Source organism: Rhinatrema bivittatum, chromosome 1 (genome assembly GCF_901001135.1).
Source record: "Rhinatrema bivittatum chromosome 1, aRhiBiv1.1, whole genome shotgun sequence".
Classification (NCBI taxonomy): Eukaryota; Metazoa; Chordata; class Amphibia; order Gymnophiona; family Rhinatrematidae; genus Rhinatrema; species Rhinatrema bivittatum.
In genome coordinates, this window is record NC_042615.1 from 444173340 (window position 1) to 444198969 (window position 25630).

The 25630-nt window shown below is 42.5% G+C and overlaps 1 protein-coding gene across 1 annotated transcript in view; it reads left to right on the plus strand.

The window, feature by feature from the left end:
- Positions 1-25630, plus strand: part of LOC115093400 (glutamate receptor ionotropic, NMDA 3A-like) — a 318535-nt gene that overhangs the window by 191268 nt on the left and 101637 nt on the right. The window contains 1 exon segment of the mRNA XM_029605092.1: positions 16617-16732. Coding sequence (XP_029460952.1) covers positions 16617-16732 — 116 coding nt within the window.

Sequence of the window (25630 nt, forward strand, 5' to 3'; positions counted from 1 at the left end):
GAAGCCTCCATGGTAAATGGCTAAGTTTTACAATGCAAGCCATCATTAAGCCAACCGCTTTGGGGCCTATGCACTAAAAATAGGTTTTATCATGCACATTGCTATAAAATTTAACGTGCATGTTAAAATGCCACTAAATAACCTATGCATGAAACTTTAGTATGTAGGCAGTAAAAGAAAATAAGCTGTAATACTGTGCCCGCACTATTATCATTCACGCTAATACAAAAAATATGGAGGACAATTTTGAAAGTGTCCTGCAAGCCAATTTTCAAAGACAAAATCCCCACTAAACTTCCTGTTGAAATTCCCAAGGCGATTTTGGCTGCAGGGATTTATTAATCCTGCATATTTTACAGCATAGTGGGTGAGGTAAAAAGCACGTGTGGATTTCAAAAGGAAATCCCCATGCACAGTTCACCCTAACTCCACCCCTGATGCCACACTTTTTCACTGCATTCTAAGGTGGAGAATTTTAAAGGTTTGATTTCAATGGGTAAACTCCCATTTACCCTGGGAAATCGCTTGAAAAATGGGCCCCGATCCTGATAGGGACTGTCATTTTCAAACCGGCATGCAGACGCACCTTTGCACGTGTACGTCAGCACGTGACAAGGGACGCGGCAATTCTATAACTTGTGCACATGTAATAACATACACTGGGCACGTGCACATGTGCACGTTTTAAGTAGGCGATTGAAGTAACTTACAGTGGGGATCAAATTTATAATTAGAATAGCAATGGGAATCTAATTCCTTAATCTGAAGTTCAGGAAGCTAAATTAGGGGAATGGGGTCTCTGCGTGGAAGACCTGGCTTAAAAACCATGCTTTAGCTTTTTCCAGAAAGTGAAGTTGCAAAGCTCGAGTCATAGGGTAGTGGTACTTTTTTTCCAAATCTTTGCTGCCTTATAGCTGAAAGCACAAAGTCTTTGACAGGAGAGTCTGGTGGAGGCCAGAGGAGGAGAGGAAACATGAACCATTTGGAAAGACCAGAGATCTCTTGTAGATGTGTAGGAGAAAAGTTGAGAGGGTTACTCAGATGCTTGTTTATTCATATACTTGTAAATAAAGCCAAGAGTTTTGAATGCTTTTAACTGGGAGCCAGTGCAGCTGGAGAAGTATAAGTTTAATGTATTAGGTTGCTTTGGCTTCTACCAAAATTCTAGTAGCAGCACTTGAAGGAGCTGGAGACACTTCAAACTGTTGTGTCTGATGTCATTAAGGAGGGAGTTGCAGTACTCAATTCAGCCACATGGATTACCTTGAGATTGTGTTATTGAGCTGGTTGTGCAGTTGGCAGATCTGGTACAAGCACATAAAGGTGGTCCTTACCACCTTAGTAATATGAGATTCTATAGTGACGTTTTGCTCAAGCTGAAATCCTAAGCTTCATATTGACTCCTTAGGCTGTAACAGAGGAAAGAGCAGAGAAATTAAATCAGGGAGGTGATGACATCCCTTTGAAGGCTGAGCCATAAACCTCCAGTATCTTGGATCCATAAGCTCTCAAAATATCCATCCAGGTGAGTTTGCAAGAAGGAGAAAACTGACAGTAGATGCTGCCTCAGTTAAAATCAGCATATCAATCTGAAGCCAAGGTGGGAATTCTGCCAGCCCTGAATCAGAAAAGATATCCCCCAACCCCACAATCATCCTGTCTTGTTGGAACCAGGGTCAGCCTTTGCTTCAGTGATGCTCTGTTCAAGCAATTGACAGATATTGGGTAGGTTTGTTGCATTCCTGGCTGAGACTGCAAAAGCAGTTGGAAGTGATGCAATTACAGCCCTGGCTGAAGTTGCAATCACAAGAACAATCTGGGAAGACCACAAAGCTCTTTGAAAAGAACTCTGAGGTCAAACAAAAACAGTTTTGACCTAAAAAAAAACCTTCAACTCCCAGACCACTGTGACAGATCAAGACTCAAAATGCATACGGTGGTCTTGGATAGACATACTACATGAAAGGCATTATGATTTACTTTTAGCAGGAGGTTTAAGGCTCCTAGTTTGACATGATCATTACATCATATTGTCCCAGACTGGATTAGGTGGCAAGGTGTTAAACCTCCAAATGTGGAGCCTTTGTTTGGTTTCTGGTAGCACAATATATTCTGGGTGGGGAAACCTAGGATTTCTCATGGTTGTCCTGTTGGATAATGTGTTGAATATTTGAACTTGAAGTAATTGCAAATGACCACTGGTTGGCATTTTTGGGAGAGGCTTTAGGGTTTTAGGGTTTAGTGTGTGAAAGGAACATTGTTTTATTATTGTTGCTGCTTGTTTGTTTTATGCTAATTGTATTTGGAGGTTGCAGATTGTGTTTGGAGGTAGCAGATTATGAGTCATAAATAAATAATAAATATTTAGCATGAGTATATGTGATTGGGTGAAGATGGTTTAGCAGGAGGTATAAATTTGGATGATTTGGCTCTGTCCCAGCTTTGGAGATGGTGTGAGAGAAATCCCTAGGATGAAGTGGCCTGCAGCAGTCAGCTTACAGGCTGGTAGGCCTGGGGACCACCTCAGTATGGAATGAGACCCTGCACGGGCTCTTTCTCTCAGGTCAAGAGGCCTAAGGCCTTGGGAGTAAGAGAGTTTTTTACCCAGAAGATCCAGGCAGTGTCCAATAGCTGAAGGTCAGGCAGACTACAGCCTAACAGGCAGTAGAAATCTTTGGTTGCTGGAGGAGGCTATGGCTGGGTTCTTGTTTTCCTTGATGTTAGGTTCCATATTAGGAATTACCACCTAGGAAAAAGATCTGGGATTTATGGTTGATATTACATTGACATCATCACTTCAGTGTGCTGTAGCAATCAAGAAAGCAAACAGAATGTTAGGAATTATTAGGAAGAGAACGGCAAATAAAACAGATGATGTCATAATGCCTTTGTATTGCTCAATGGTTAGTTCGCACCTTGAATACTGTGTGCAATTCTGGTCACTACATCTCAAAAAAGATATATTTATACTGGAAAAAGTACAGAAAAGGGCGACCGAAATGATAAAAGGCATGGAATGGCTCCCTTATGAGGAAAGACTAAAGTGGTTAAGGGTGTTCAGCTTGTAGAAGAAAAACTGAGGGTGGATATGATAGAGGTCTATGAAATCATGAAAGGACTTGAACAGATAAATGTGAATCAGTTATTTACTCTTATGGATAATACAAGGCCTAGGGGCAGTCCATGAAGTTAGCAAGTAGCACATTTAAAACAAATTGGAGAAAATTATTTTTACTCAATGTACAATTAAGCTCTGGAATTCATTGCCAGAGGATGTGGTTAAGGCAGTTAGTATAGCTGGGTTTAAAAAAGGTTTGGATAAGTTTTTGGAGGAAAAGTCCATTATCTGCTATTAATCAATAGGGAATAGCCACTGCTTGTTGTCGGCATTAGTAGCATGGAATCTAATTAATGATTGGATACTTGCCAGCTATTTGTGACTTGGATTGGCCACTCAGGATACTGGGCTTGATGGACCCTTGGTCTTACCCAGTATGACATATCTTATGCTCTGATTAAGTACAATTGTTTCATAATGTAGAAGGGAGAAAACATTGGTGTCTTTTAAAAGAATCCAGTCACAAGAGGGAGTTGGCAAACAGGCACCTCATGAGAGGCTGTCAAACCAGTGCTACAGAGACTGTTCTACATTTGCATTAGCTTAGAATTGTGCACTGTGAAATTACATTTACTGGAAAAGCTAGATTGCTTTCATTAAAGCTACATGTGCAATGAGAACTACATTGCTACGGACGCTGCTCTGTCTTTGCATTGACTCAGCATTGTGCACTGGGGAGTTACCGTTGCTGGGCAACTGAATTGCTTTTATCTGGATTTGTATTTCTTCCCTTTGAGTTTTGAATCACCAAGACTACAGAGTGACTTGGTTGGAGAAAAGAGACAGAGGAAACCTATGTGCTGATTTATTGGTCCAAACTGAGGAGCTACAAAGTTGCTACAAATTAAGGGCCGGATATTAAGAGTTACGCATGGACGTAGATTTGGGCGCACAACCCAGTGCGCACAAACCTACGCCCGATTTTATAACATGCACGCAGCCGCTCGCATGTTATAAAATCCAGCGTTGGCGCGCGCAAGGGAGGTGCACAATTGTGCAACTTGCGCGTGCCGAGCCACGCGGCCTTTCTCCATTCCCTCCACACCCCCACCTTCTCCTCCCTTATCCCTACCTAACCCACCCCCCAGCCCTTCCTAAAACCCCACCTTTACCTTTAACTTAGAAGTTGCGCCTGCCTCCGGGCAGGCGTAGGTTGTGAGCGCCGGCCAACGGCCGGCCCGCGATCCCAGGCACAGCGGCAAATGGCCGCTGTGCCTGGAGGCTCCAGCGCCACCCACGTCCCACCCCCTTTTTCAAGCCCCAGGACATATGCATGTCCCGTGGCATGTGTGTGTCACCGGGCCTATGCAAAATAGGCTTGGCGCGTGCAGGAGCGGATTCTCAGGGTTACGCGTAACCCTTTGAAAATCCGCCCTTAAGTATTTGGATATAAGTTTTGGTTCCAATACTTTAAGAATAGGAATAGCTCAGTGTTGTTGTTTTTTTTTGTTGTTGTTGTTGTTTTTTTACTTGGAACTCTCTTTCCTAGACCTTAAGGGGCTGATGCAGTAAAACGCATTTTGGTCGCTCATTTTTGCAATGCATGTGCTGCCACTTCCCTTGAGCGACCGATGGAGTATTCAAATTATAGTGAAATGAAAAAGTCGCCAGAAAAGAGCACATAATGGAAAAAAGTGTACCTGTAGCACTCCACAATTTACAGCATTGGGTATCCGTATTGCATCGTGCATCCACAATGTACGTGTGTATTGGACGCGTATCCATACTGTCAATGAAATATAGGAATTAATATGAAAAATTATTATTATTTTGAAGTTCAAAGGTACACCCCCCACATGATGTCATAAGTATGCAGGGTATATAAAGGGGCCGACCCACTCTTAACTAAGGTGGGAGGCTACAACCGGCAATATAATGTAAATAATGTAAATAATGTAATCCTAACTGCTCGGCTCTCTTATTCTAATTCTCTTCCCAGTTTTAAGACCCTTGTTGTAATGTAACTTTTGATCTCTTTGCACTTGTTTATGTTCCGTTTTTTGTTCTCACCCCTTGTTGCATGTAAACCGGCATGATGTGGTTTCTAATCACGAATGCCGGTATAGAAAAACGCTAAATAAATAAATAAAAATAAATAAGGTGCTCTATCTCAGCTAATGGCTGATACACTTAAGGCAGAACAGTTCTTCAATGGAGCCTTAAGGTTTCCAGTTATTGTTTGACTATTCTTGCTAGCCAGTGTCCTTGTTATTATTCCTCTGGTATCCTTATGATAGGATTGACTTCAGTTATTGTTTTATTTTCTCAGTTCCATAGAGAGGCATGGCTGGCAAAATGCTCACTCTGGATGCCTTCTATGCTCCGGCATTTGCATGTCGGAAGTTTCCAAGACCAGGTCATAAGGCACATCTGTATAAGGTTAATTTATGGCTGCACATAGCAATAGTTGCTCTTGTGCATCTATAGCAATAGTAGCTCTTGCACATCCGATTTCTTTTTTCTTCCATGAGGATTTGCTCTGAAAAAGAACGGGTTGTTGTCCAAGAAGGATATGTCATCTAGTATTCACGAAGGGCATCAGAGCTTACACAGCATTGGGGCTAACTCAAATTTAATTTTCTCATTGCTGCAAGTGAATGGAAGGGTGATTCATAAATGCCTATAATTTAATCTCTAGCTTACAAACGATGACATTGGAAGGACCCCTTTGAAAATTAACCCCGATATATTATAGGCCAGCAAATGCTCAGTATTTGTGAATAAAGTAGCTAAGATTATTCAGTATAAATTCCATTGTTTGAGTTTCTGGCTCTTGAAACCTCACACTATACAATAGTTATCATATTTTTTAACACATGGTCTCCAGACCAAGCTCTAGGCAATTTAGCACTATTCATCTATGCTCTAGAAATGATCTTAGGAGACCTCTGGCAGTTGAAGGCAATTCAAGATTACCATGTGCCCATTCAATGATTACTGCATACAGCACATCCCATGTAATAAAGCCCATAGGTTTTGGGGATGGAGGACTCGACAGGCACATGGTGATAATCAGCACATTCTAGAATGGAGGCAGTCACACAGGTGGGTGACAATATGCAGTACTCTCCTGTGGATTTTGGAAGGATGATGCTATCGCCGGAGCAGTAGGCATGACAGGTAAGATATTGAACAAGAGCATTAAGAGTTTTTAAAGCTCTAGGCAGCATCAGTGGTTGTAAGATATGGCTACAGATGGATTGGTGGGGTGTACACAGCAACTGAGGTGTCACTACCATGGGCTTGTGACAGGGGGTTGACTATGACCCGGAGTGCATGGCATGTGCAATTCTTGAAAGCTGGCTAGGTAGAGAATACCAAGTAGCATGGTATTCCTGTTCCTATGTTGCATCAGACGGTGAAGGTGAGATGGGTTGACTGTCAAGTCTTTGTCTTCTGGGATTGTGTTGGCATGCTTAATGAGTGCCACTGGCTCTTTTAGGGAGCAAGACTTCAGCACACTGCTTAGAACTTCATCAGCAATCAGGATCGAATGCAGGAGAACCTGAGGGGCAAGGCTTTGATGGCCCTGTATCCCCCTATGGCGCTACTTTATTGTAGCATGATACCATAGAGCCTTTGTGGAATTGGAGTACGGCTTAGGCAATCCTGCATCCACAACGGTGCTGCACTGCCATAGCAGGATCTTTTGGAGCATTTAGCAAATTGAAATTCAGCAGGTGAGGGCGTGGTCACCCCAGGGATTGAGAATACTTTAGTGATGTCTTGTAAATTAATGTTATTAATTGTTTTTGTAATATTATAGTTGTATGCTAAGACTTATGCTGCGGCCATTTCCGTCCAATAAAGATCTTCTTTTGAATAATGAACTGACATTTGTTTCTTACAAATATGACAGCATGGGACAAAGGTGGGGTTAATTATAAATAGGCAAGATGAGGCAGTTACACCTGAGATGGTTGAGGGCTGCTGGGAGGCAAACTGTCCTTTTATGCTCAGTCCAGACTGGTCCTGTGCTCTGTGCTGATTGGAGTGGACTGGTCCTAGACTTCCTGGTGTTCTATATTGCTACTACTATGAAAGTAATTGCTTATTTAATATTTGCTCTTTTGTCATTTGCTCTGCTTGATAACTGTTTTTATTTTTATTTGTTTGTTAGGTTTATAAATTGTTAAGTTTACACTACTTGCGATTGCCTTTCACAGTTTTATTTAATGGTTGCTGGTGTTTATTTATTTTGTTCTAGATTTCTTTTTTTTTTTTTTTTTTTTTTTATTTTATTTTTCATTTGTTGGGTTTTCATTTAACTTTACTATCACAGATGTATTTCATGGTTGTTGGGGTTTGTTAATTTTGTTCTAGATTTCTTTTCTTTTTCTTGTTTTGTTTTTTATTTGTCATTTTTGGGGAATTGCCTTTTCTATCACAGTTGTATCTGGGGTTTACTAATTTTGATCTAGATTTCTTTGACCATATAATTTTGATGTTTTCTGTTTCTCTCCTATCCTTCCAGTACATGCTTTTATTTCTCTTGTTCATGTTGCCATGTGGCTTGCTCCAGCTATATGGTTTTCTCTGCCTTGTTTCTCTCCTGTCCTTCTAATAACTGCTTTTATTTCTCTTGTTCATGCTGCCATGCAGCTTGTTCTTGCCACTAGGGATGTGAATCGTGTCCTCGATCGTCTTAACGATCGATTTCAGCTGGGAGGGGGAGGGAATCGTATTGTTGCCGTTTGGGGGGGTAAAATATCGTGAAAAATCGTTAAAAATCGTTAAAATCGAAAAATCGAAAAATCGAAAAACCGGCACATTAAAACCCCCTAAAACCCACCCCCGACCCTTTAAATTAAATCCCCCACCAAATAACTTAAATAACCTGCGGGTCCAGCGGCGGTCCGGAACGGCAGCGGTCCGGAACGGGCTCCTGCTCTGAATCTTGTCGTCTTCAGCCGGCGCCATTTTCCAAAATGGCGCCGAAAATGGCGGCGGCCATAGACGAAAAAGATTGGACGGCAGGAGGTCCTTCCGGACCCCCGCTAGACTTTTGGCAAGTCTCGTGGGGGTCAGGAGGCCCCCCACAAGCTGGCCAAAAGTTCCTGGAGGTCCAGCGGGGGTCAGGGAGCGATTTCCCGCCGCGAATCGTTTTCGTACGGAAAATGGCGCCGGCAGGAGATCGACTGCAGGAGGTCGTTCAGCGAGGCGCCGGAACCCTCGCTGAACGACCTCCTGCAGTCGATCTCCTGCCGGCGCCATTTTCCGTACGAAAACGATTTGCGGCGGGAAATCGCTCCCTGACCCCCGCTGGACCTCCAGGAACTTTTGGCCAGCTTGTGGGGGGCCTCCTGACCCCCACGAGACTTGCCAAAAGTCCAGCGGGGGTCCGGAAGGACCTCCTGCCGTCCAATCTTTTTCGTCTATGGCCGCCGCCATTTTCGGCGCCATTTTGGAAAATGGCGCCGGCTGAAGACGACAAGATTCAGAGCAGGAGCCCGTTCCGGACCGCTGCCGTTCCGGACCGCCGCTGGACCCGCAGGTTATTTAAGTTATTTGGGGGGGGGTTCGGGAGGGTGGGGGATTTAATTTAAAGGGTCGGGGGTGGGTTTTAGGGGGTTTTTAGTGTGCCGGCTCACGATTCTAACGATTTATAACGATAAATCGTTAGAATCTGTATTGTATTGTGTTCCATAACGGTTTAAGACGATATTAAAATTATCGGACGATAATTTTAATCGTCCTAAAACGATTCACATCCCTACTTGCCACATAGTTTTCTCTGCTCTGTTACTCCCATGTCATTCTGGTAACTTCTTGTGTTGTTTTCTGTTCATGCTGCCATGCAGATAAACTTGTTCCGAGTACTGCAGTGCTGGTTGATTTTCCACTCCAGTTTTTTGTGAATTGTTTGTGGTAATTTATTTGAAATTGTTAGTGGTAAGTTTGTTTTTTGTTTTTGTTTTTTTATTGTGGTATGCTGATTCTCTGTGTTGGTTTTCAACAGAAATTCTAACAGAGGTATGCAATGTTTCTTTTTTTTTTTCCAGTTCACCCAAGCTTTCCCCAGCGCAGAAACAGAGAATGTGGTTGACAATGAAAATGGTGCAGGATAGGAAATGGCAGAAATTTAAAATGTGTTTAATGTGTTTATTTGTGGATACGCTCTATTGCATTTCTGTTTTCTGTAAGTGAGAAGTATCTTGCTATAATGTTTAAAATGATAAAAATAAAAAAATAAAAAAAGAGAAAACACTATTTGCAATAAAGCCATATCACACAGCTTAATGAAAAAGGTGTAGTTACAGGTGTGCAATATGGCATTGCAAAGCTGGCCCACTTGGCCAGAAACTCCTCCCCTTTTATTAATTTGCATTGCACCATGCATTATGGTGGAAGGAACAAAATAAATCAGCTGGCAGAAAAAGAAAGATGGAAGAGAAAGACAGAGAGACGCATATGCAGGAGGAGCAGGCAGGGCCCAGTGTTGTGCATTTCTCAAATGCTGAGAAGGAGATGGTATGCTGGCGCAAGTGTGAGCACTACACAGTGCTGTTTTGCCCCAAGGCTTCTGTGATGACAAAGCAAAGGTTTTGATCCTTGATTGCCATAGATGTCAGCAGCCTTGTGGTGAAGGCATGTACAATGAAACAGGTACAGCACCACTGGCACAACCCCCACAGGGAGGTGAAGGAGAAGGTGGGGAAAATCCAGGCATCACAGTGCAAGACTGGGGGGCCTCTGTGCTATCTAGTTCTGACCTCCCTAGAGAAGCTGATCGTCTCCACTCTGCATCCTGAGGTGGTTGACACTCAATGGATATGACACTGAAAAGAGTCCAGGTGCTTTTTTTTTAGAAAATGCTACTGTTTTTGCATTAGTTGTTCCTGTTTTGGGGACTGTGGTGGTTAAGAGCTGACTTACAAGAAATGACCTTCAATTTGTTTTCCTCTGTCCTTTCTTCAAGTCAAAGTAACCACGATGTGGAGACAAACTCACAGACTGTGAACGATGGTATGGAAGGAAAGCAATAGACTCCTTCCACACTACAGTTATCAATGGCAATGGACAGTCAAATGACTTATCTTCCGGAAACCAGAGGTATAGGGGGGCAGACACAGCCCAATGGTCCAGCTGTTGCTCCTTGTGACCTTGGGCAAGTTACTTTACCCTCATTGCCTCAGATACAAACTTAGGGGGTCATTTATCAAAGTGCTATATGGTGTTTTTGCATGTGTTAAGGTATTTTTGCATGCGAAAATTCCTTTATTGCATGCAAAAACACCATAATGCATGGTGCAATGCAAATTAAGAAAAGGGGAGGAGTTTCTGGCCAAGTGGGCCAGCTTTGCAATGCCATATTGCACACCTGTAACTACACCTTTTTCATTAAACTGTGTGATATGGCTTTGTTGCAAATAGTGTTTTCAGTATTTTTTTTATTTTTTTTTTATCATTTTAAACATTACAGCAAGATACTTCTTACTTACAGAAACATAATTAAGCACAATTGCAATCCCCTTTAAGGAAAATTATGGCAGAGGGGCAGGTAATTTAAAGGGAGTCAAACAGGAAATTAATGCATGAAAAAGGCTTAACGTGAAATAAGGCATTCATTTATAATATGATCTTCTCACTAAAGTTACTTAATGGAGGTAATTACTATCGTCCTAGTATTAAGGAAGGATTTTAACTGCTCAGGGTAGAAAAAGATAAAACACTCCGTTGGAGTTTTCACGACACATTACAGGGATATTTTAGAACAAATGAGTACTCCAGAGCAGCAACTTGAGACCTCAATGCAAGAAATTCACGTCTCCTGTCCTGTGTGACAGGAGCAAAATCTGGAAATACACGTATCTGTATGTTCCGAAAGGGCACTTCTATATTTCTAAAATATCTTTTCATGATTTCTGCAATATCTTTTTCTGAAATAAAAGAGACCATTAACGTGGCATATTTATAATATTCTGCAGTGGAATCTTCCAAAAATTTAGTAAAGTTCCCTTTATTTACACTGGTTTGTAACATATCTCTATTCCTAGCTGTTACTGGTAAATAATAAAGCTTATTCACTAAAGGTATCTCTCCCTCCTGGAATTTCAAAATCTCCATAAAGTATTTTTTAAGTGTAATATAAGGGAGTTCAGCTATCTTAGGGAAATTGAGAAATCTAAAATTTAAATGTCTGGAATGATTCTCTAAATGCTTCAATCTACAAGAAACCACATTAAGGTCCTTCACAACTTTTACGTTGCAATCTTGGGACTTCATCAATCCAGCTTCCACTGTTTCCAGTCTCAGCTTAATTTCATGTAACTGTGCGTCATGAGTGTCCAACTTGTAATCAACCGTTTCAAGTTTGTCCTGAAAATCCTCGACTGACCTCACTAATGCTGCCATTAGGTCCCAGATAGCTTCCAACGTGATCTTTTCTGGCTTATGGGCATCTGAAGGCGGGTCTGCTGGAAAACTCATCCGCTTTCACCACAGGAGATAATCCGGCCAGAAGAACTTCCCCTTCAATGGCAGCCGTCACTCCTTCCAAAACCTCCGTTTGCCTCTCCCGTGTCAAGATAGACTCAGGAGGTGTTGAAGTCAAAACCTCCACTCCTGAAAGTTCAAGGCACACAGGAGGCTGTAACGGTGCTTCAGCGTCCTCTGCTCTCTGACTTCCTTCTGCTACAGTCGTGCTTACCATGTCATGGTTCTGTGACTCAGAAGGTTGGGAGCAGCTGGGGAAAGTAGCAATCTTGGGCATATGAACATCTGGGGGACTCAGAGTGAGTTCTCCTGGTGAGACCAACGCTCCATCAATGGAGGCTTCTCCTCCTGCTTCAAATGCCTTTGTAGACACGAAACAGGTAATTAAATGCTGAGTGGCTATAATCTCTGATTCTGAAGGAAAGATTTGGAGCTTTCCTTTCCTTTTTGCCGGCATTTTGAACATGAAAGTTGCAAGTAACATGAGCTGAGCAATCTGTGTCTGCTCATGCCGCCATCTTGCCCCCCCCCCCCCCCCACCATGTTTTCAGTATTTTAAGCTGCTATGAGAGAGAGAGAGAGAGACAGAGACTGACTAGCTATAAGGCCCTCATACTAGGTAGGTATTTAAATTTAAACAAACCCCCCACCCTCCTGAACCCCCCCAAGACTTACCAAAACTCCCTGGTGGTCCAGCGGGGGGTCCGGGAACCATCCCCTGCACTCACACCCTCGGTGCCGGTTTCATCATGGCACCGATAGCCTTTGTCACAGGGGCTACCGGTGCCATTGGTCAGCCCCTGTCACATGGCCATCGGCGCCATCTTGTGCTCCTACCATGTGACAGGGGCTGACCAATGGCACCGGTAGCCCCTGTGACATAGTATGGGCAAAGGCTATCGGCGCCATTTTGAGTAGTGGCATCGGACGGCCAGAGTGCAGGAGGTCGCTCCGGGACCCCCAGGGACTTTTGGCCAGCTTGGGGTGGCCTCCTGACCCCACAAGACTTGCCAAAAGTCCAGCGGGGGTCCGGGAGCGACCTCCTGCACGCCGGCCGTCCGATGCCAGTAATCAAAATGGCGCCGATCACCTTTGCCCTCACTATGTCACAGGTACCGATGGTCGGACCCTGTGACATAGTGAGGGCAAAGGCGATCGGCGCCATTTTGAATACTGGCAGCAGATCGCCTTTGCCCTCACTATGTCACAGAAACTGACCGTCAGTACCTGTGACATAGTGAGGGCAAAGGCGATCGGTGCCATTTTGATTACTGGCATCGGACGGCCGGCGTGCAGGAGGTCGCTCCCGGACCCCCGCTGGACTTTTGGCAAGTCTTGTGGGGGTCAAGAGGCCCCCCCAAGCTGGCCAAAAGTCCCTGGGGGTCTCGGAGCGACCTCCTGCACTCTGGCCATCCGATGCCACTATTCAAAATGGCGCCGATAGCCTTTGCCCATACTATGTCACAGGGGCTACCGGTGCCATTGGTCAGCCTCTGTCACATGGTAGGAGCACAAGATGGAGCCGATGGCCATGAGACAGGGGCTGACCAATGGCACTGGTAGCCCCTGTGACAAAGGCTATCGGCGCCATGATGAAACCGGCACCAAGGGTGTGAGTGCAGGGGATGGTTCCCGGACCCCCTGCTGGAGCACCAGGGAGTTTTGGTAAGTCTTGGGGGGGGGGGTCAGGAGGGTGGGGGGTTGTAGTTAATTTGAATTTTAGCAGGCACACAAATAGAAATCGCCATTTTAACGCATTGGGGCGCCATACGGCCGAATGCAACGAATCTGCTCCCCGAAGAATCCGAATCACGAATGCAACATATGGCGTCCCTCTGCACATCCCTATTGACTACTAAGCTTTGAAAGCTTAATAAAAAAGGTGTAGTTACAGGTGTGCAATATGGCATTGCAAAGCTGGCCCACTCGGCCAGAAACTCCTCCACTTTTCTTAATTTGCATCGCACCATGCATTATGGTGTTTTTACATGCAATAAAAATAACTCACACACCACAGAGACAGTTTGTCTTTTTCATATAAGGATGCATATAAATACTTGAAGAAGTTGCTTGGTGGATATGGAACCATCTCTCAGGAAATGGAGTGCAGTGTGCAACTCTAGTTGTCATGTGATGATGATACGGTGGATGAGTTCCATGAAATGCTAACCTCTGTATTTATTTAACATATAATATCAGATGTTTTCACCACTGATAGACAAATATTTTGGGGGAATGCATTACACTGGTCTACAACCAAAAAATCTTCTGAAAAGAATGTAGTCAAACTTTACTATATCTGGGTCACTAAGAATGAAAATGATGCTTAAAATTATTAATTGGCTTTAGTTTTCAAGATATGCCATTCATCAGTATAATTGACCTTTGGCTTGGGAATTGCAGAGGTTAAGTGAGTTAAGAAAGAAAAGGATCTCAAATTAAACTAGACTTGACTAATATTCATCTTTGACTGAATCTATGAATAAATCTATGACTTGTTTTATCCATGTGCTTTTGAGGCATATGGGCAAACTACAGCAGCCTTCAAGTACCTGGGTAGTACTAGAAAATTTCCAAGGTTAAGCTAAGATGTTGGTCCTCAGATTTGGAAATTTCTTTGAAATGATGCATTTAACTGTGCATTGCGTTCCAAAGAAGAGATGGCATGGAAAGCTTTCCAGTTAGTGGTAACAAATATTCTCGGAAACAAAAAAGCAAATAATTACAAGGAGTTGGTAGAAAACCTCTTAAAGGCATACAAAAGCCTGGGCTGCAACATGTCACTAAAGACACATTTTTTGTACTCTCATCTAGATTTTGTTTCCACCAAACTGTAGAGCAGTGAGCGATGAGTATGGCAAGTGATTTCACCAGGACATTTCAGCGATGGAAAAAGATATCAGGGCAAATGGAGCCTATCAATACTTTCAGACTATTGCTAGACAGTGAGAAGAGTTGGTCCATTTAATGAGTACAAGAGATCAGCCAAGAAGCTACTAAATAAGGACTAAACTATGTACATATTGTATATTTGCATAATATTTTTTGGCCTTTTGTTTCATTGTAAATTATATTTTTATAATATTTTACTGATTTAATTTTTAAACTGTTACATAAATAGGATAGGTGAAATATTATGCAACCGTAAATATTTATTTATTTATTTATTTATTTTTAATTTTTATATACTGATGTTCCTGTAAAGTATACATATCACACCGGTTTTACAAGAAAGAAACTGTCGCCTCGATGGCGATTTACATTGAAACATTTAACAATTTAACAATTTACAAATTAACAATTAAACAGTAACCTTTAACAGTTAACAATTTACAGCGGCATGAAGAGGCATGAAAATACATGAAAAGATAAAAAATACATGAAAATACATATAAATACATGAAAATACATGAAAATACATGAAAATACATGAAAAGATAAAAAATACATGAAAATACATGAAAAGCGGCATGAAAATACATGAAAAGATGTAAGTTTCCAATTTATGATTCAAACTTTACTATTTACACAATAGATATAAAATGTAAAAACTTAAATATCATGGAATCAGTAGCTAATTGGATGGTTTAATTGCTATATTTGAATTCAGCACATCAACATCAATAATAATTGGCACATTTTATCGCTGAAGTAGATTTCTAAAAATTTTTATACCAGTGTTACTGGTGGATTCTTTGAAAGCTTAATTTCCAAATTGTTTAAATAATTCTGATAATTCTGCTGGCTGATAAGGTAGGGCTCATATTTTTAGGTACATATGGTGTATCCTCCCAGCTGGAGACTGTGGCCTGACCAGATGTCTTAGGATTAAGAATTATTCTGGAATTCATTAAATTAAAACGGACTTGCTGCTGTGTGACTATTTCAATCAGTGCAATATCTCTGAAACAGTGTGACTTCACGGTTTTAAAGAAAAATAATACAATCTTTGGAAAATTCTGCATGCCAAATATAGCAAGTAAATATACTTTAAGCTTGTTGTGCATTATTAACCACTGAGCTAACAGCTGGTATGCTGATGTCCAAATTATTGTTCTTCCAACATTAGCTTATCATTACCATTAGCTAGTGTACTATAAAAAAAAAGCCCCAAAACCTACTTTAAATATTTTTAAGTCTGCTAGTGCCTATTTGTGGTGTATTTGTGTTTTACATATATTATTGTGATTCAAGCATAGGGTTCTGATAATAATCAGCACAGCAGCACTCTAAATTACCTAGACCAGGGATGCTCAAACAGGTCCTCAGGCATCCTTCCCCCTGCCAGTCAGGTTTGCAGGACCTCTCTAATGAATATGCATGAGAAATATTTGCATATATAGGAGGTAGTGCATGCAAGTAAATTGCATACATATTCATTAGAGATCCTGAACATCTGACTGGTTGGGGGTCCCCCAAGGACCAATTTGGGTACCCTTGACCTTGGCAGCAATGTACTAAGCCCTGGGGTTTCTTACAGGGGAAAACATTTTTTTTTAATTTGTTTTGTTCATATAAAAATTTCCCCTATTCGTTCAAAATACTCATTTGTTTCGTTTGCTTTGGGAAAGTTTATGTACATGAATGCTGTTTTATGCACATAAAATTAAATTTTATGCATGGAAAGTGTAATTTATGTGTATAAAATTAAAACTGATGCAGGTATTGCTATGGTAACCCTCATTAAAACTGGAACAGAAACACACATTACCTGCTGGTTTTAACTTGGCTAATACATTTCACTTTAATGCCCTGTATATTAAATTAATGAGATGCAGAACTTGGCAGCATTAACCTGGCAGAGTTAATGCCATTGGTTTGGGTTAAGAAAATACAATATCAGATCATGATAAAAATTCTGCCGATAATCAAAGTATTACCAGTCAAACAGGATCTTGCAGAAGACAGTCCAAGATTACATAAAGCCAATCTATTATTGACAATAGGCATAACAAAATTACCAACCATATCTATTTTCGAAGTCATTTTTAATTTATATGTTACTGGCTTGCTACATACTCAGTGACTTCATTATCCTCTTTTATGTGTTTCCTTACTCCAGAAATGACCCAGAAAAGTTGGATGCCTTTATCATGGACAAAGCACTGTTGGATTATGAGGTCTCAATAGATGCTGACTGCAAATTACTGACGGTGGGAAAACCATTTGCAATTGAAGGTATGAATCACTCTTGCTCATTTGGGGGAAAATGTCGCTCGTGCCAACAGTGCAAGCAATAATGCTGACATATTTTATAAGACTCTTCATCCTAAACTATTTTCATTTTAGTTTCTAAACTATGAATATATTGGATAGTTTATAGGTCATCATCTTAGTACTGCATAGATTGATATTAAGGAATCTGAGTCATACTATCCATTACCTATTCTACCCTTTTTAGTAAAGTTTAATGATCCACTGAATGTGTACATTTCACTAATTGTATAGTGATTTTAGGTTTGGGATATTCATGTCATGATTCTTTGATGATGATGTCATTAATTAATGTCATAGGCTAAATAACAGATGGAACTGCCCATGAAACAGGAAATAATCATACTTTCTCCAGACACATTTTCTCCACACTCTTAAACAGGAAATCAAGAGTAACAATCAAATTTGCAGGTAGTTCCTGTAAGAACATTGGTATCTGAGACACTTGGCCCATCCACACTTTTCACTTCCCTTACAATCTAATAACAAAACCAGGACAATATTTTTGTGCTCAAAGCCAGCTTTACTGTGTAACACATGACCTGAGCCATAACAAAGAACACTAGCTCCCCAACCCAGAAGCCTGGGCGACCACCATGCCATATCCCAGCAGGGACAACCTGGAACCCATCTGGGCCTCTGACTTCTTCCAGCGTACCTCCGCCACACATAGAGATCACACATAGAGATCCTCCCTTACCACACTCAGCAAGGGGGCCCCAATGGCAAATAGACTCCCAAGGCGATCCCCTGGCTGTATATCTAATATGTAGCCCTCAGCAGACCAGTGGCCACCCCCAACTCAAGATTAGCAGATCAACTTCCCATTTGGTGCTGCCCACTGCACCAGCCAACAAATTGGTTTGCTCTCCTGCCACAGGCACAGACAATCAAAGTTAGTTTGTTACCCCCCCCCCCCCCCCCCCCCCCCCCCCCCCCCCCACCCCCCCCCGCACACACACACACACAAAATAAACCTATGCTGGCCTCAGAACAGTACAAAGTAGAAGGGGAATAGTTAACAGGAAACTAGCCCCCCATCCCACTGACAGCAGCCACTCAATTACCCCTCCCCCCGGCAGAAACCAGGGCCAATCCTCTAACCCCCTCCCCCACAACAGCATTACAGCCGTGTATCCTGAAAGCGTACCCCAGCTTTGCAGGCACACTACATCCACACCCTGTAATGTATACTCTACCAAGCCATGCACCATGGAACTACCACCCAGCTTGACCTGAGCTTTACCAACAAATACACACAAACCATCAGCACAGGCAGCCCCCTTATACACCAGCTTAAGAAAGCACGCAACAGCCAGCCACACCCTCTGGCCATCCCTGCTGTGCATTGCAGTATGTCTTATGCCCTGCACCAACCAGAAAGGTCACTGCTCTACCAGACACCCAAACCCAGCCCCCAAGAGACCCCCCCAAACAGAATGTCCCCATGCTCACAGAAACTCCAACCCGCAGCACTTAACATATTGCCCCCCAGCCCACAGCAGATATCATTGACCCCCAGGAAACCATATCACCTCAGTACCCAACCCCCCTTGTTGAACCTGTAGCCACTTCTCCTACAATGAGACATCACAACTTCCCATCTCAAATCATCTTGCCCCAAAGCTGACCAAAGAAGGATGGGGCCAGCACTGAATTCTGCCCAAAATCTGTGGAAAACAACAATTCCACTCACTTTCCTCAAGATACCCACAACCAAGAGCACCCAATAAATGCAATGAAACCAAGCAATACTACCCCTATCGCACAAGTGAGGGGCAGTGAACAAAAAACTCCATGACCTAACAGCTGGATCTGAATGCAAAAAAACCCATGAGGCAAACAAACAGAAAAGATAACAAAAAGTGGAAGTCAAGCACCAGAGTATCAAGTCAAGCAGTGCATGTCACAAATTGTCGAATAAAGTATGCCCTCAAATACCTCATGCCAGCGTAACAGCCACTAATGTTGCCTGACCTCTCCAAGAACCCCAACTCAGGCAAAAATCCCTGCCAACACCCAGCAGTTTGCACTTCCCAAATAAACTGTAAAAGCCCTCAAAAACCTGCCTACACTTGCAAAATGCAGAGACATGAACAAAAGCCAGCCACAGGCAAGCAAATGGCTGAAAATCAGGCTATCCAGGCCTGCGCTCAACCGTCGCCTTACTAAGTTCAAGTGCACCTCAACCCCCACCCCCTCCCCCAACACAGGCGCACACCAAACTCTTCCTGTACCAACTGGGGGGATGAGAACACCCCTGTCTCACCCTTCATCACCACAGGCTGCCACCGAGATCTGCACAATCACTCCAGAACTGCCATCTTGCTCCAAGTCCTGAGGAGTATCAGTCTACTGCATCTAGAACCGTCACCACATATCACCTCCAAGCCCAAGTATCTCTGGACCAAGCCACTGACAAACTGAAAAGAAAAGAAAGAAAATAAAACAGCGCCACCATCACAATGCCAGCCCCCCATACCCGGCCCCAAATGTATACCCCCCCCATGCTCACCAATGACCCAAGTGGAACACACCATGTCCCCTCACCCCTCCAGAGCACACACCCCCCAACCCACAATATGGCCATCTCCCCAAACGCCTGGGCAATCTCTCCAAATTCCCCAAGCACACCACCTCCCGCTGCACACTGATGCCCAAACAGAGTGCACCTATGGCCTCCACTTTCTACATTGCAACCCCTCCGAAGCCACAAGCCATCCCTCTCTACATGCCCTTACTGAACCCTCCATTAATCCCTGCACATCAGCAGCACTCTCCCCTCCCCCAATGCTCAACCAAAGATGCTGCCCCGAACAAGCCATGAACTTGCAAGGCCTAATCAATTATACCCCACTCCAGCAGAAATGGTTAATGCACCCCCATGCCCCCCACATCAGGTGCATACCCAACCTTCATCCAACAAAGACTGGTTCAGGAGAACAGGGCTGTAACGCCACATGAAATCATGTGCGGTTGAACACAAACCATGCAAGTAGCAGCAGACTCCAAACATGCTCACTCCACCATACTCCTGATATAAAGAAAAGGGGAACCAAGAAAGGTGCTAAAATTGGGGGGTCTGACTGTAGCTAGAGCCACCCAGCAAATCCACCTGCCCAAATCTCAGCAGCACCACCACAAAATATCCCCAACCCCAGCTCCAAACCAATCACCAACCCAAGCCTCAATCCCCAACCACCTACCACACTCCCTACCCCAGATACAATGCACTCTAACAAACAAAAAGAGTCCACACAACATCCCAAGACCCACTGCATTCCTCCCAAACACCTGAGTCCTCACTTGGACCACCTGCCATCAAGTCCTGTACACAATCAAATTGTCAGGACACATTGGAGCCCCAGCACGCACAACAGGGCCCATTCAGCAAGCCTTGCACCAAAAGCCGCAAAGTGGCAGACCCCCACACCCCACCAGACCCAACCAAGATGCTACACAGGTACAAACCAGCCAACCCTCCTGACCCCCTCGCCTACCAACTGTGCAGCAACACACCAAACCCATAAGCCCTCTGACCCAAACCACAAAGAAGGCGACTACGCTCTCTTGCACCTCAGCCCTGTCTCACCAGCCATGAAAAATCCCACCAATTCCACACTCACACTATATCTACATTCCAGGTGATCCAATGCCCATTGTGACTCCTCTCCCTCCAATCCATAGACTACCACACACAATAAACTCCAGCCCCACCCCACCCCCACTCCACAACAACAGCTCAAAAAAACAAGCCCAGGCCCCAACACAAAAAACTCCAATGAAGCAAAGCAAGTGCCTCAGGGATCTGTATTGGGACCCTTACTTTTCAATATATTTATAAATGATCTGGAAAGAAATACGACGAGTGAGGTAATCAAATTTGCAGATGATACAAAATTGTTCAGAGTAGTTAAATCACAAGCAGATTGTGATAAATTGCAGGAAGACCTTGTGAGGCTGGAAAATTGGACATCTAAATGGCAGATGAAATTTAATGTGGACAAGTGCAAGGTGTTGCATATAGGGAAAAATAACCCATGCTATAGTTACACAATGTTAGGTTCCATATTAGCTGCTACTACCCAAGAAAGAGATCTAGGCGTCATAGTGGATAACACATTGAAATCATCTGTTCAGTGTGCTGCAGCAGTCAAAAAAGCAAACAGAATGTTGGGAACTATTAGAAAGGGAATGGTGAATAAAATGGAAAAGTCATAATGCCTCTATATCGCTCCATGGTGAGACCGCACCTTGAATATTGTGTACAATTCTGGTCGCCGCATCTCAAAAAAGATATAATTGCGATGGAGAAGGTACAGAGAAGGGCTACCAAAATGATAAAGGGAATGGAACAGCTCCCCTATGAGGAAAGACTAAAGAGGTTAGGACTTTTCAGCTTGGAGAAGAGACGGCTGAGGGGGGATATGATAGAGGTGTTTAAAATCATGAGAGGTCTAGAACGGGTAGATGTAAATCGTTTTTTTACTCTTTCAGATAACAGAAAGACTAGGGGGCACTCCATGAAGTTAGCATGTGGCACATTTAAAACTAATCGGAGAAAGTTCTTTTTCACTCAACGCACAATTAAACTCTGGAATTTGTTGCCAGAGGATGTGGTTAGTGCAGTTAGTATAGCTGTGTTTAAAAAAGGATTGGATAAGTTCTTGGATGAGAAGTCCATTACCTGCTATTAATTAAGTTGACTTATATAATAATCACCGCTATTATTAGCAACGGTAACATGGAATAGACTTAGTTTTTGGGTACTTGCCAGGTTCTTATGGCCTGGATTGGCCACTGTTGGAAACAGGATGCTGGGCTTGATGGACCCTTGGTCTGACCCAGTATGGCATATTCTTATGTTCTTATGTTCTTATATAATCTTATCCCTATAGCCCTGGATCCAAAAAAGAACCAATGGGAGCATGCTCTCGTTTATGACCTCTGCCTGGACAAGCAAAAGTCAAGCACACCAAACCACCAGAAAAACTCCATCATGCCACCCCCAATGCAAAAAGCACAACCTCTAGCTGATAAGTGCAACTTGCTCTATGCCAGCTTAACCAGGCAAAGGAAGTCCCCAACGGTTAACCTGCCTTTATAGCAGGACAATTCAAACCTCCAACAATGTCTCTCGAAACGTATTACCAATCAGCATCGAGTACAACCCTTGACCACTATCCCTCCTCCATAATTCACGCATAACTCTTCCCTCCTCCCATCATCAATCTACTCTTCTTTGGGTCATGAAGTGGGAGGTATGGGCCATATTGGCTCCATGTTAATTACGACTGCCAAGACTACAGCCTCTCAACTATCTCTGACATACATGGACCAGTAAACGTTTCTTCAAGTTACATATATTTGTTATAAATTTTCAAATTCATAGAAATAACCAAGGATTCCAGAAAAAAAACCATATACTCAACACTATATTTAACCATCTATTGTATGGGCCATGACCTTAGAATTAAACTGTGTCACTGAATTAAATAGTGGGTTATCCCCTTGTGTAGAGTCATTTCAAATTTTCATACATGGATCACAATCTGTAATTCAGTTGAATTTTGGATTATTTTGCAGGTCAAAATGACCACAAAAATGACAGTGATAATAATCAGCAGATCACATTTTAATCAAAAGGATCCACACTGGACCCAGATCCAAGACACTCTCTAGGTCTAGAATAATATTTTCAACACCTATCTCAAACAGAACAGGGTGGTTGGATGTATTCTATCCATGATCCACTTCCTCACCCCACCCACCAAAAAAATTATCAGAGGTAGAATAAGAACTGTCCTTGTCCTTTTTCCCTGCATTCATTTCTAAAAGTAGGACCCTATTTATTTATTTATTTTAAATCTTTTCTATACCGTCGTTTGGAGGAGACCGTCACAACGGTTTACATCAAGGCACATAAAATTAATGATACTGTAATTTGCACATTTACAAGAGTGCCATAAGGTTTGGTAACATAGTTAGTGATCAATAATGTTAAATGTAATTAATGATGTCCATGTCTCTATCTCGGTTTATATTACAGAAGTAACTTTAAAATTATGACTTGTCCTTTAAAGACTACACACTTAGTGAATACAGCAGTGTGTGTGGATGTTATATTGATCGTGCTTTGCCTGTCCCTGGTTTCTATTCTCCCTTCTCTTTCTGAAAAGCTTGTTTAAAGAGCCAGGTTTTTAAACTTTTTCTAAAGGTTTTGCTGTCTCTTTGTAGTCTTAAATCTAGGGGCATGGAGTTCCATAGTATGGGTCCTACCAGTGTTAGTGCTCTCTCTCATACCTGTGTTAGTCTTGCAGTTTTGACTGATGGAATGGTTAGGAGTGCTTTGTTTGCTGATCTTAAGTTTCTGTTAGGGATGTGTACACTGCTGCTCATCCTTCTCCCCCAAGACTTGTCTGAAATACTCCTCTCTACTGGAAGAAAAAGTCTAGAGGACTCTCCCAGGGCAGTTCATAGTTCTTTCACCATTGAGGATTCCTTTCTAGTTCACCATACCCTTCTTTCCTGAAGAATAGACCCCCCCCCCCCATCCCCACCTCGCCTGCCCCCAAAAAACATATTATAGTATTTCACTAGTCCAGTCTTTTACTTAAGGACAGGGAGTACTGTTGAAATGGATGAACTGTGGTGGCAGGGCTATCTTATAATTTTTGGTTCCAGTTGTTAGTGCTTTATTCTGAGGGTTATTTCAGGATTATAAATTAAGGATGTGTATCCTATTTGTAAATGAATAGGATTTTATTCTGAAAAAGTCTATTTTTGGTTCATTGTAATCAAATGAACAAAGAAAATAGATTTCCCTGAAAATATTAAAAAATGTTTGGCTCAAATAAAAAAAAGGGGTCCCTTCCCTGAGCCCCCTCCCCCCACTCATACTGCAACCTAACATCACCACAGCTTCATCGGGCCTTTGCCAGGGTCACCACCATCCACATATAAGTGTTTTATGACCATATTACCTTACAGCCATTGTACTTTGTGACCACAAAACAATATAGCACTGGCTTACTCTGAGGCCATTTTTAAAAGGGATTCAGTGGGGCAGAAGCAACTGGGGATTGCACCCGCCCTTTTTTCCAGTCAATAACTCTACACGCTGGGTAAGTTGGAGCCAGAAAGGCTCTGGTCCGGATGAGTTTGCAGGTGGAGCAGGGATGGGAAGGCCCTGGTAGGCATGGCTTATGTGTGGAGTAGGGATGGGGGAGTAGAGATGCCTGGCTTGGTCCTGGCTTATTTGCATGCGTGTGAGATGCCCAGGTAGGGCCTGGAGATGATCTAGTGATGTTAGTTTGCAGCAGGGGGCCCAAGGGGGACCATAATTTAGTTAGGTTTTTTGAAGGGAGGGAGGGCTAAGTTTTGTTTATTTCAATTTGGAAAATGAACTAAACCAAAATAAACATTAAAGAAACTAATGCCCCATCTTCCAAAACAAAACAAAACAAAATAACCAACATAAAAGATTTTGAGTGCGTATCCCTATTATAAATGGTTTTGTGATTACCTGATGAACCAACATTATTATTTTTCTTGGAAAGAAGGGGGGAATTACCTCAGTCAGTCTCATCATGCTCTCTAAATATGCTCTTCCTCTTCCCTTTCCAGCATTCCCCATCCTCAAAAGTGGAATAGTGGGATCCAGGGAATCAGAACTTATTTATTTATTCATGCATTCATCATTCATTCATTCTATATCCTATTCTTCTGCGAACATCCAGGATAGCTCACAGCAGAATAAAAATCATTGATAAAGCATATTGCCTCCCAGGTATTATAAGTAAATGGGTTGAGTATAGCAATCACAACAGATAAACCAAGAAGACAACTCAAGAAGAAGACTTTCCATGACACTAAACCTCACAGTGGCAACAGTCAAGATACAGTCAAGATACAGAAAACATAATACAGTAAAACATGGAAAGTACCGAGCACAAAACCTTACGCAGCTCTAAGTAAGTGTCTTTTCAACTGATGCCTAAAAGGTCCAAAGACCATTGTCTTGCCTGATCACGAGTGGCAGGTTATTCCATCCAAAAGAAAATGCATAAGAAAAAGCTAGTTCATGATGTAGACTGATCAGATCAAGGTTTGGAAATATTAGATGAATTTCGAGTGAACTACCCTGACTGGATCATTTTTAATCAAGACCCTCAGATAACAGGGGGTTATAGTAAAATAAATAAATAAATAAAACTGCCAAAAAATTGGTTATTCAGTTCAGATGTGAAACAGCTATAACATTAAAACAATGTTTCAGCTTTATATTGTTAGCTGAACCTAACACATTTTTTTTTTATAAACATGTTGATATTTTAGTAGTTTAAAAGCCCTTCACTTCAAGCCTTCACTAGGACATTAGTAGATTAAAAGCCCTTCACTTCACTTCAAGCCTTCACTGGGACATTGTTAGTGTGCTTTTCACCATTTTACCTGAGTGAAATGACTTCTCTGAAAATTGCGCTCCTATGCCTGGCTAAAGGGGTGTGTGGGTTTCTATAATGAATGGATTGCAAAAAGGCATCCCCACCCGTCTTTAGGTTGGGAAGGAAAGCAGTCTGCAGGCTTGGTATTTTCAAAAGTAGACACACAAAATGACTTCCCCCACCAATGGACCCTCTCAGCTGTGCACATGTGCTTGCACAGATAGTAAATCAAGTGCACATAGGAAAACATAGTAGCCACAAGAAAAGGAAAATGGTGTTTCAAGAAACACCATGCACACGTTTGTACACTGTGTTGCACACAGGAACTTTTGATGTGCCTCCACTCTGGTCCATTCACACAGATAATAGGTGTACATTACACATGAGTTTTTAACAGGTTTACTTGATATCAGCAAAT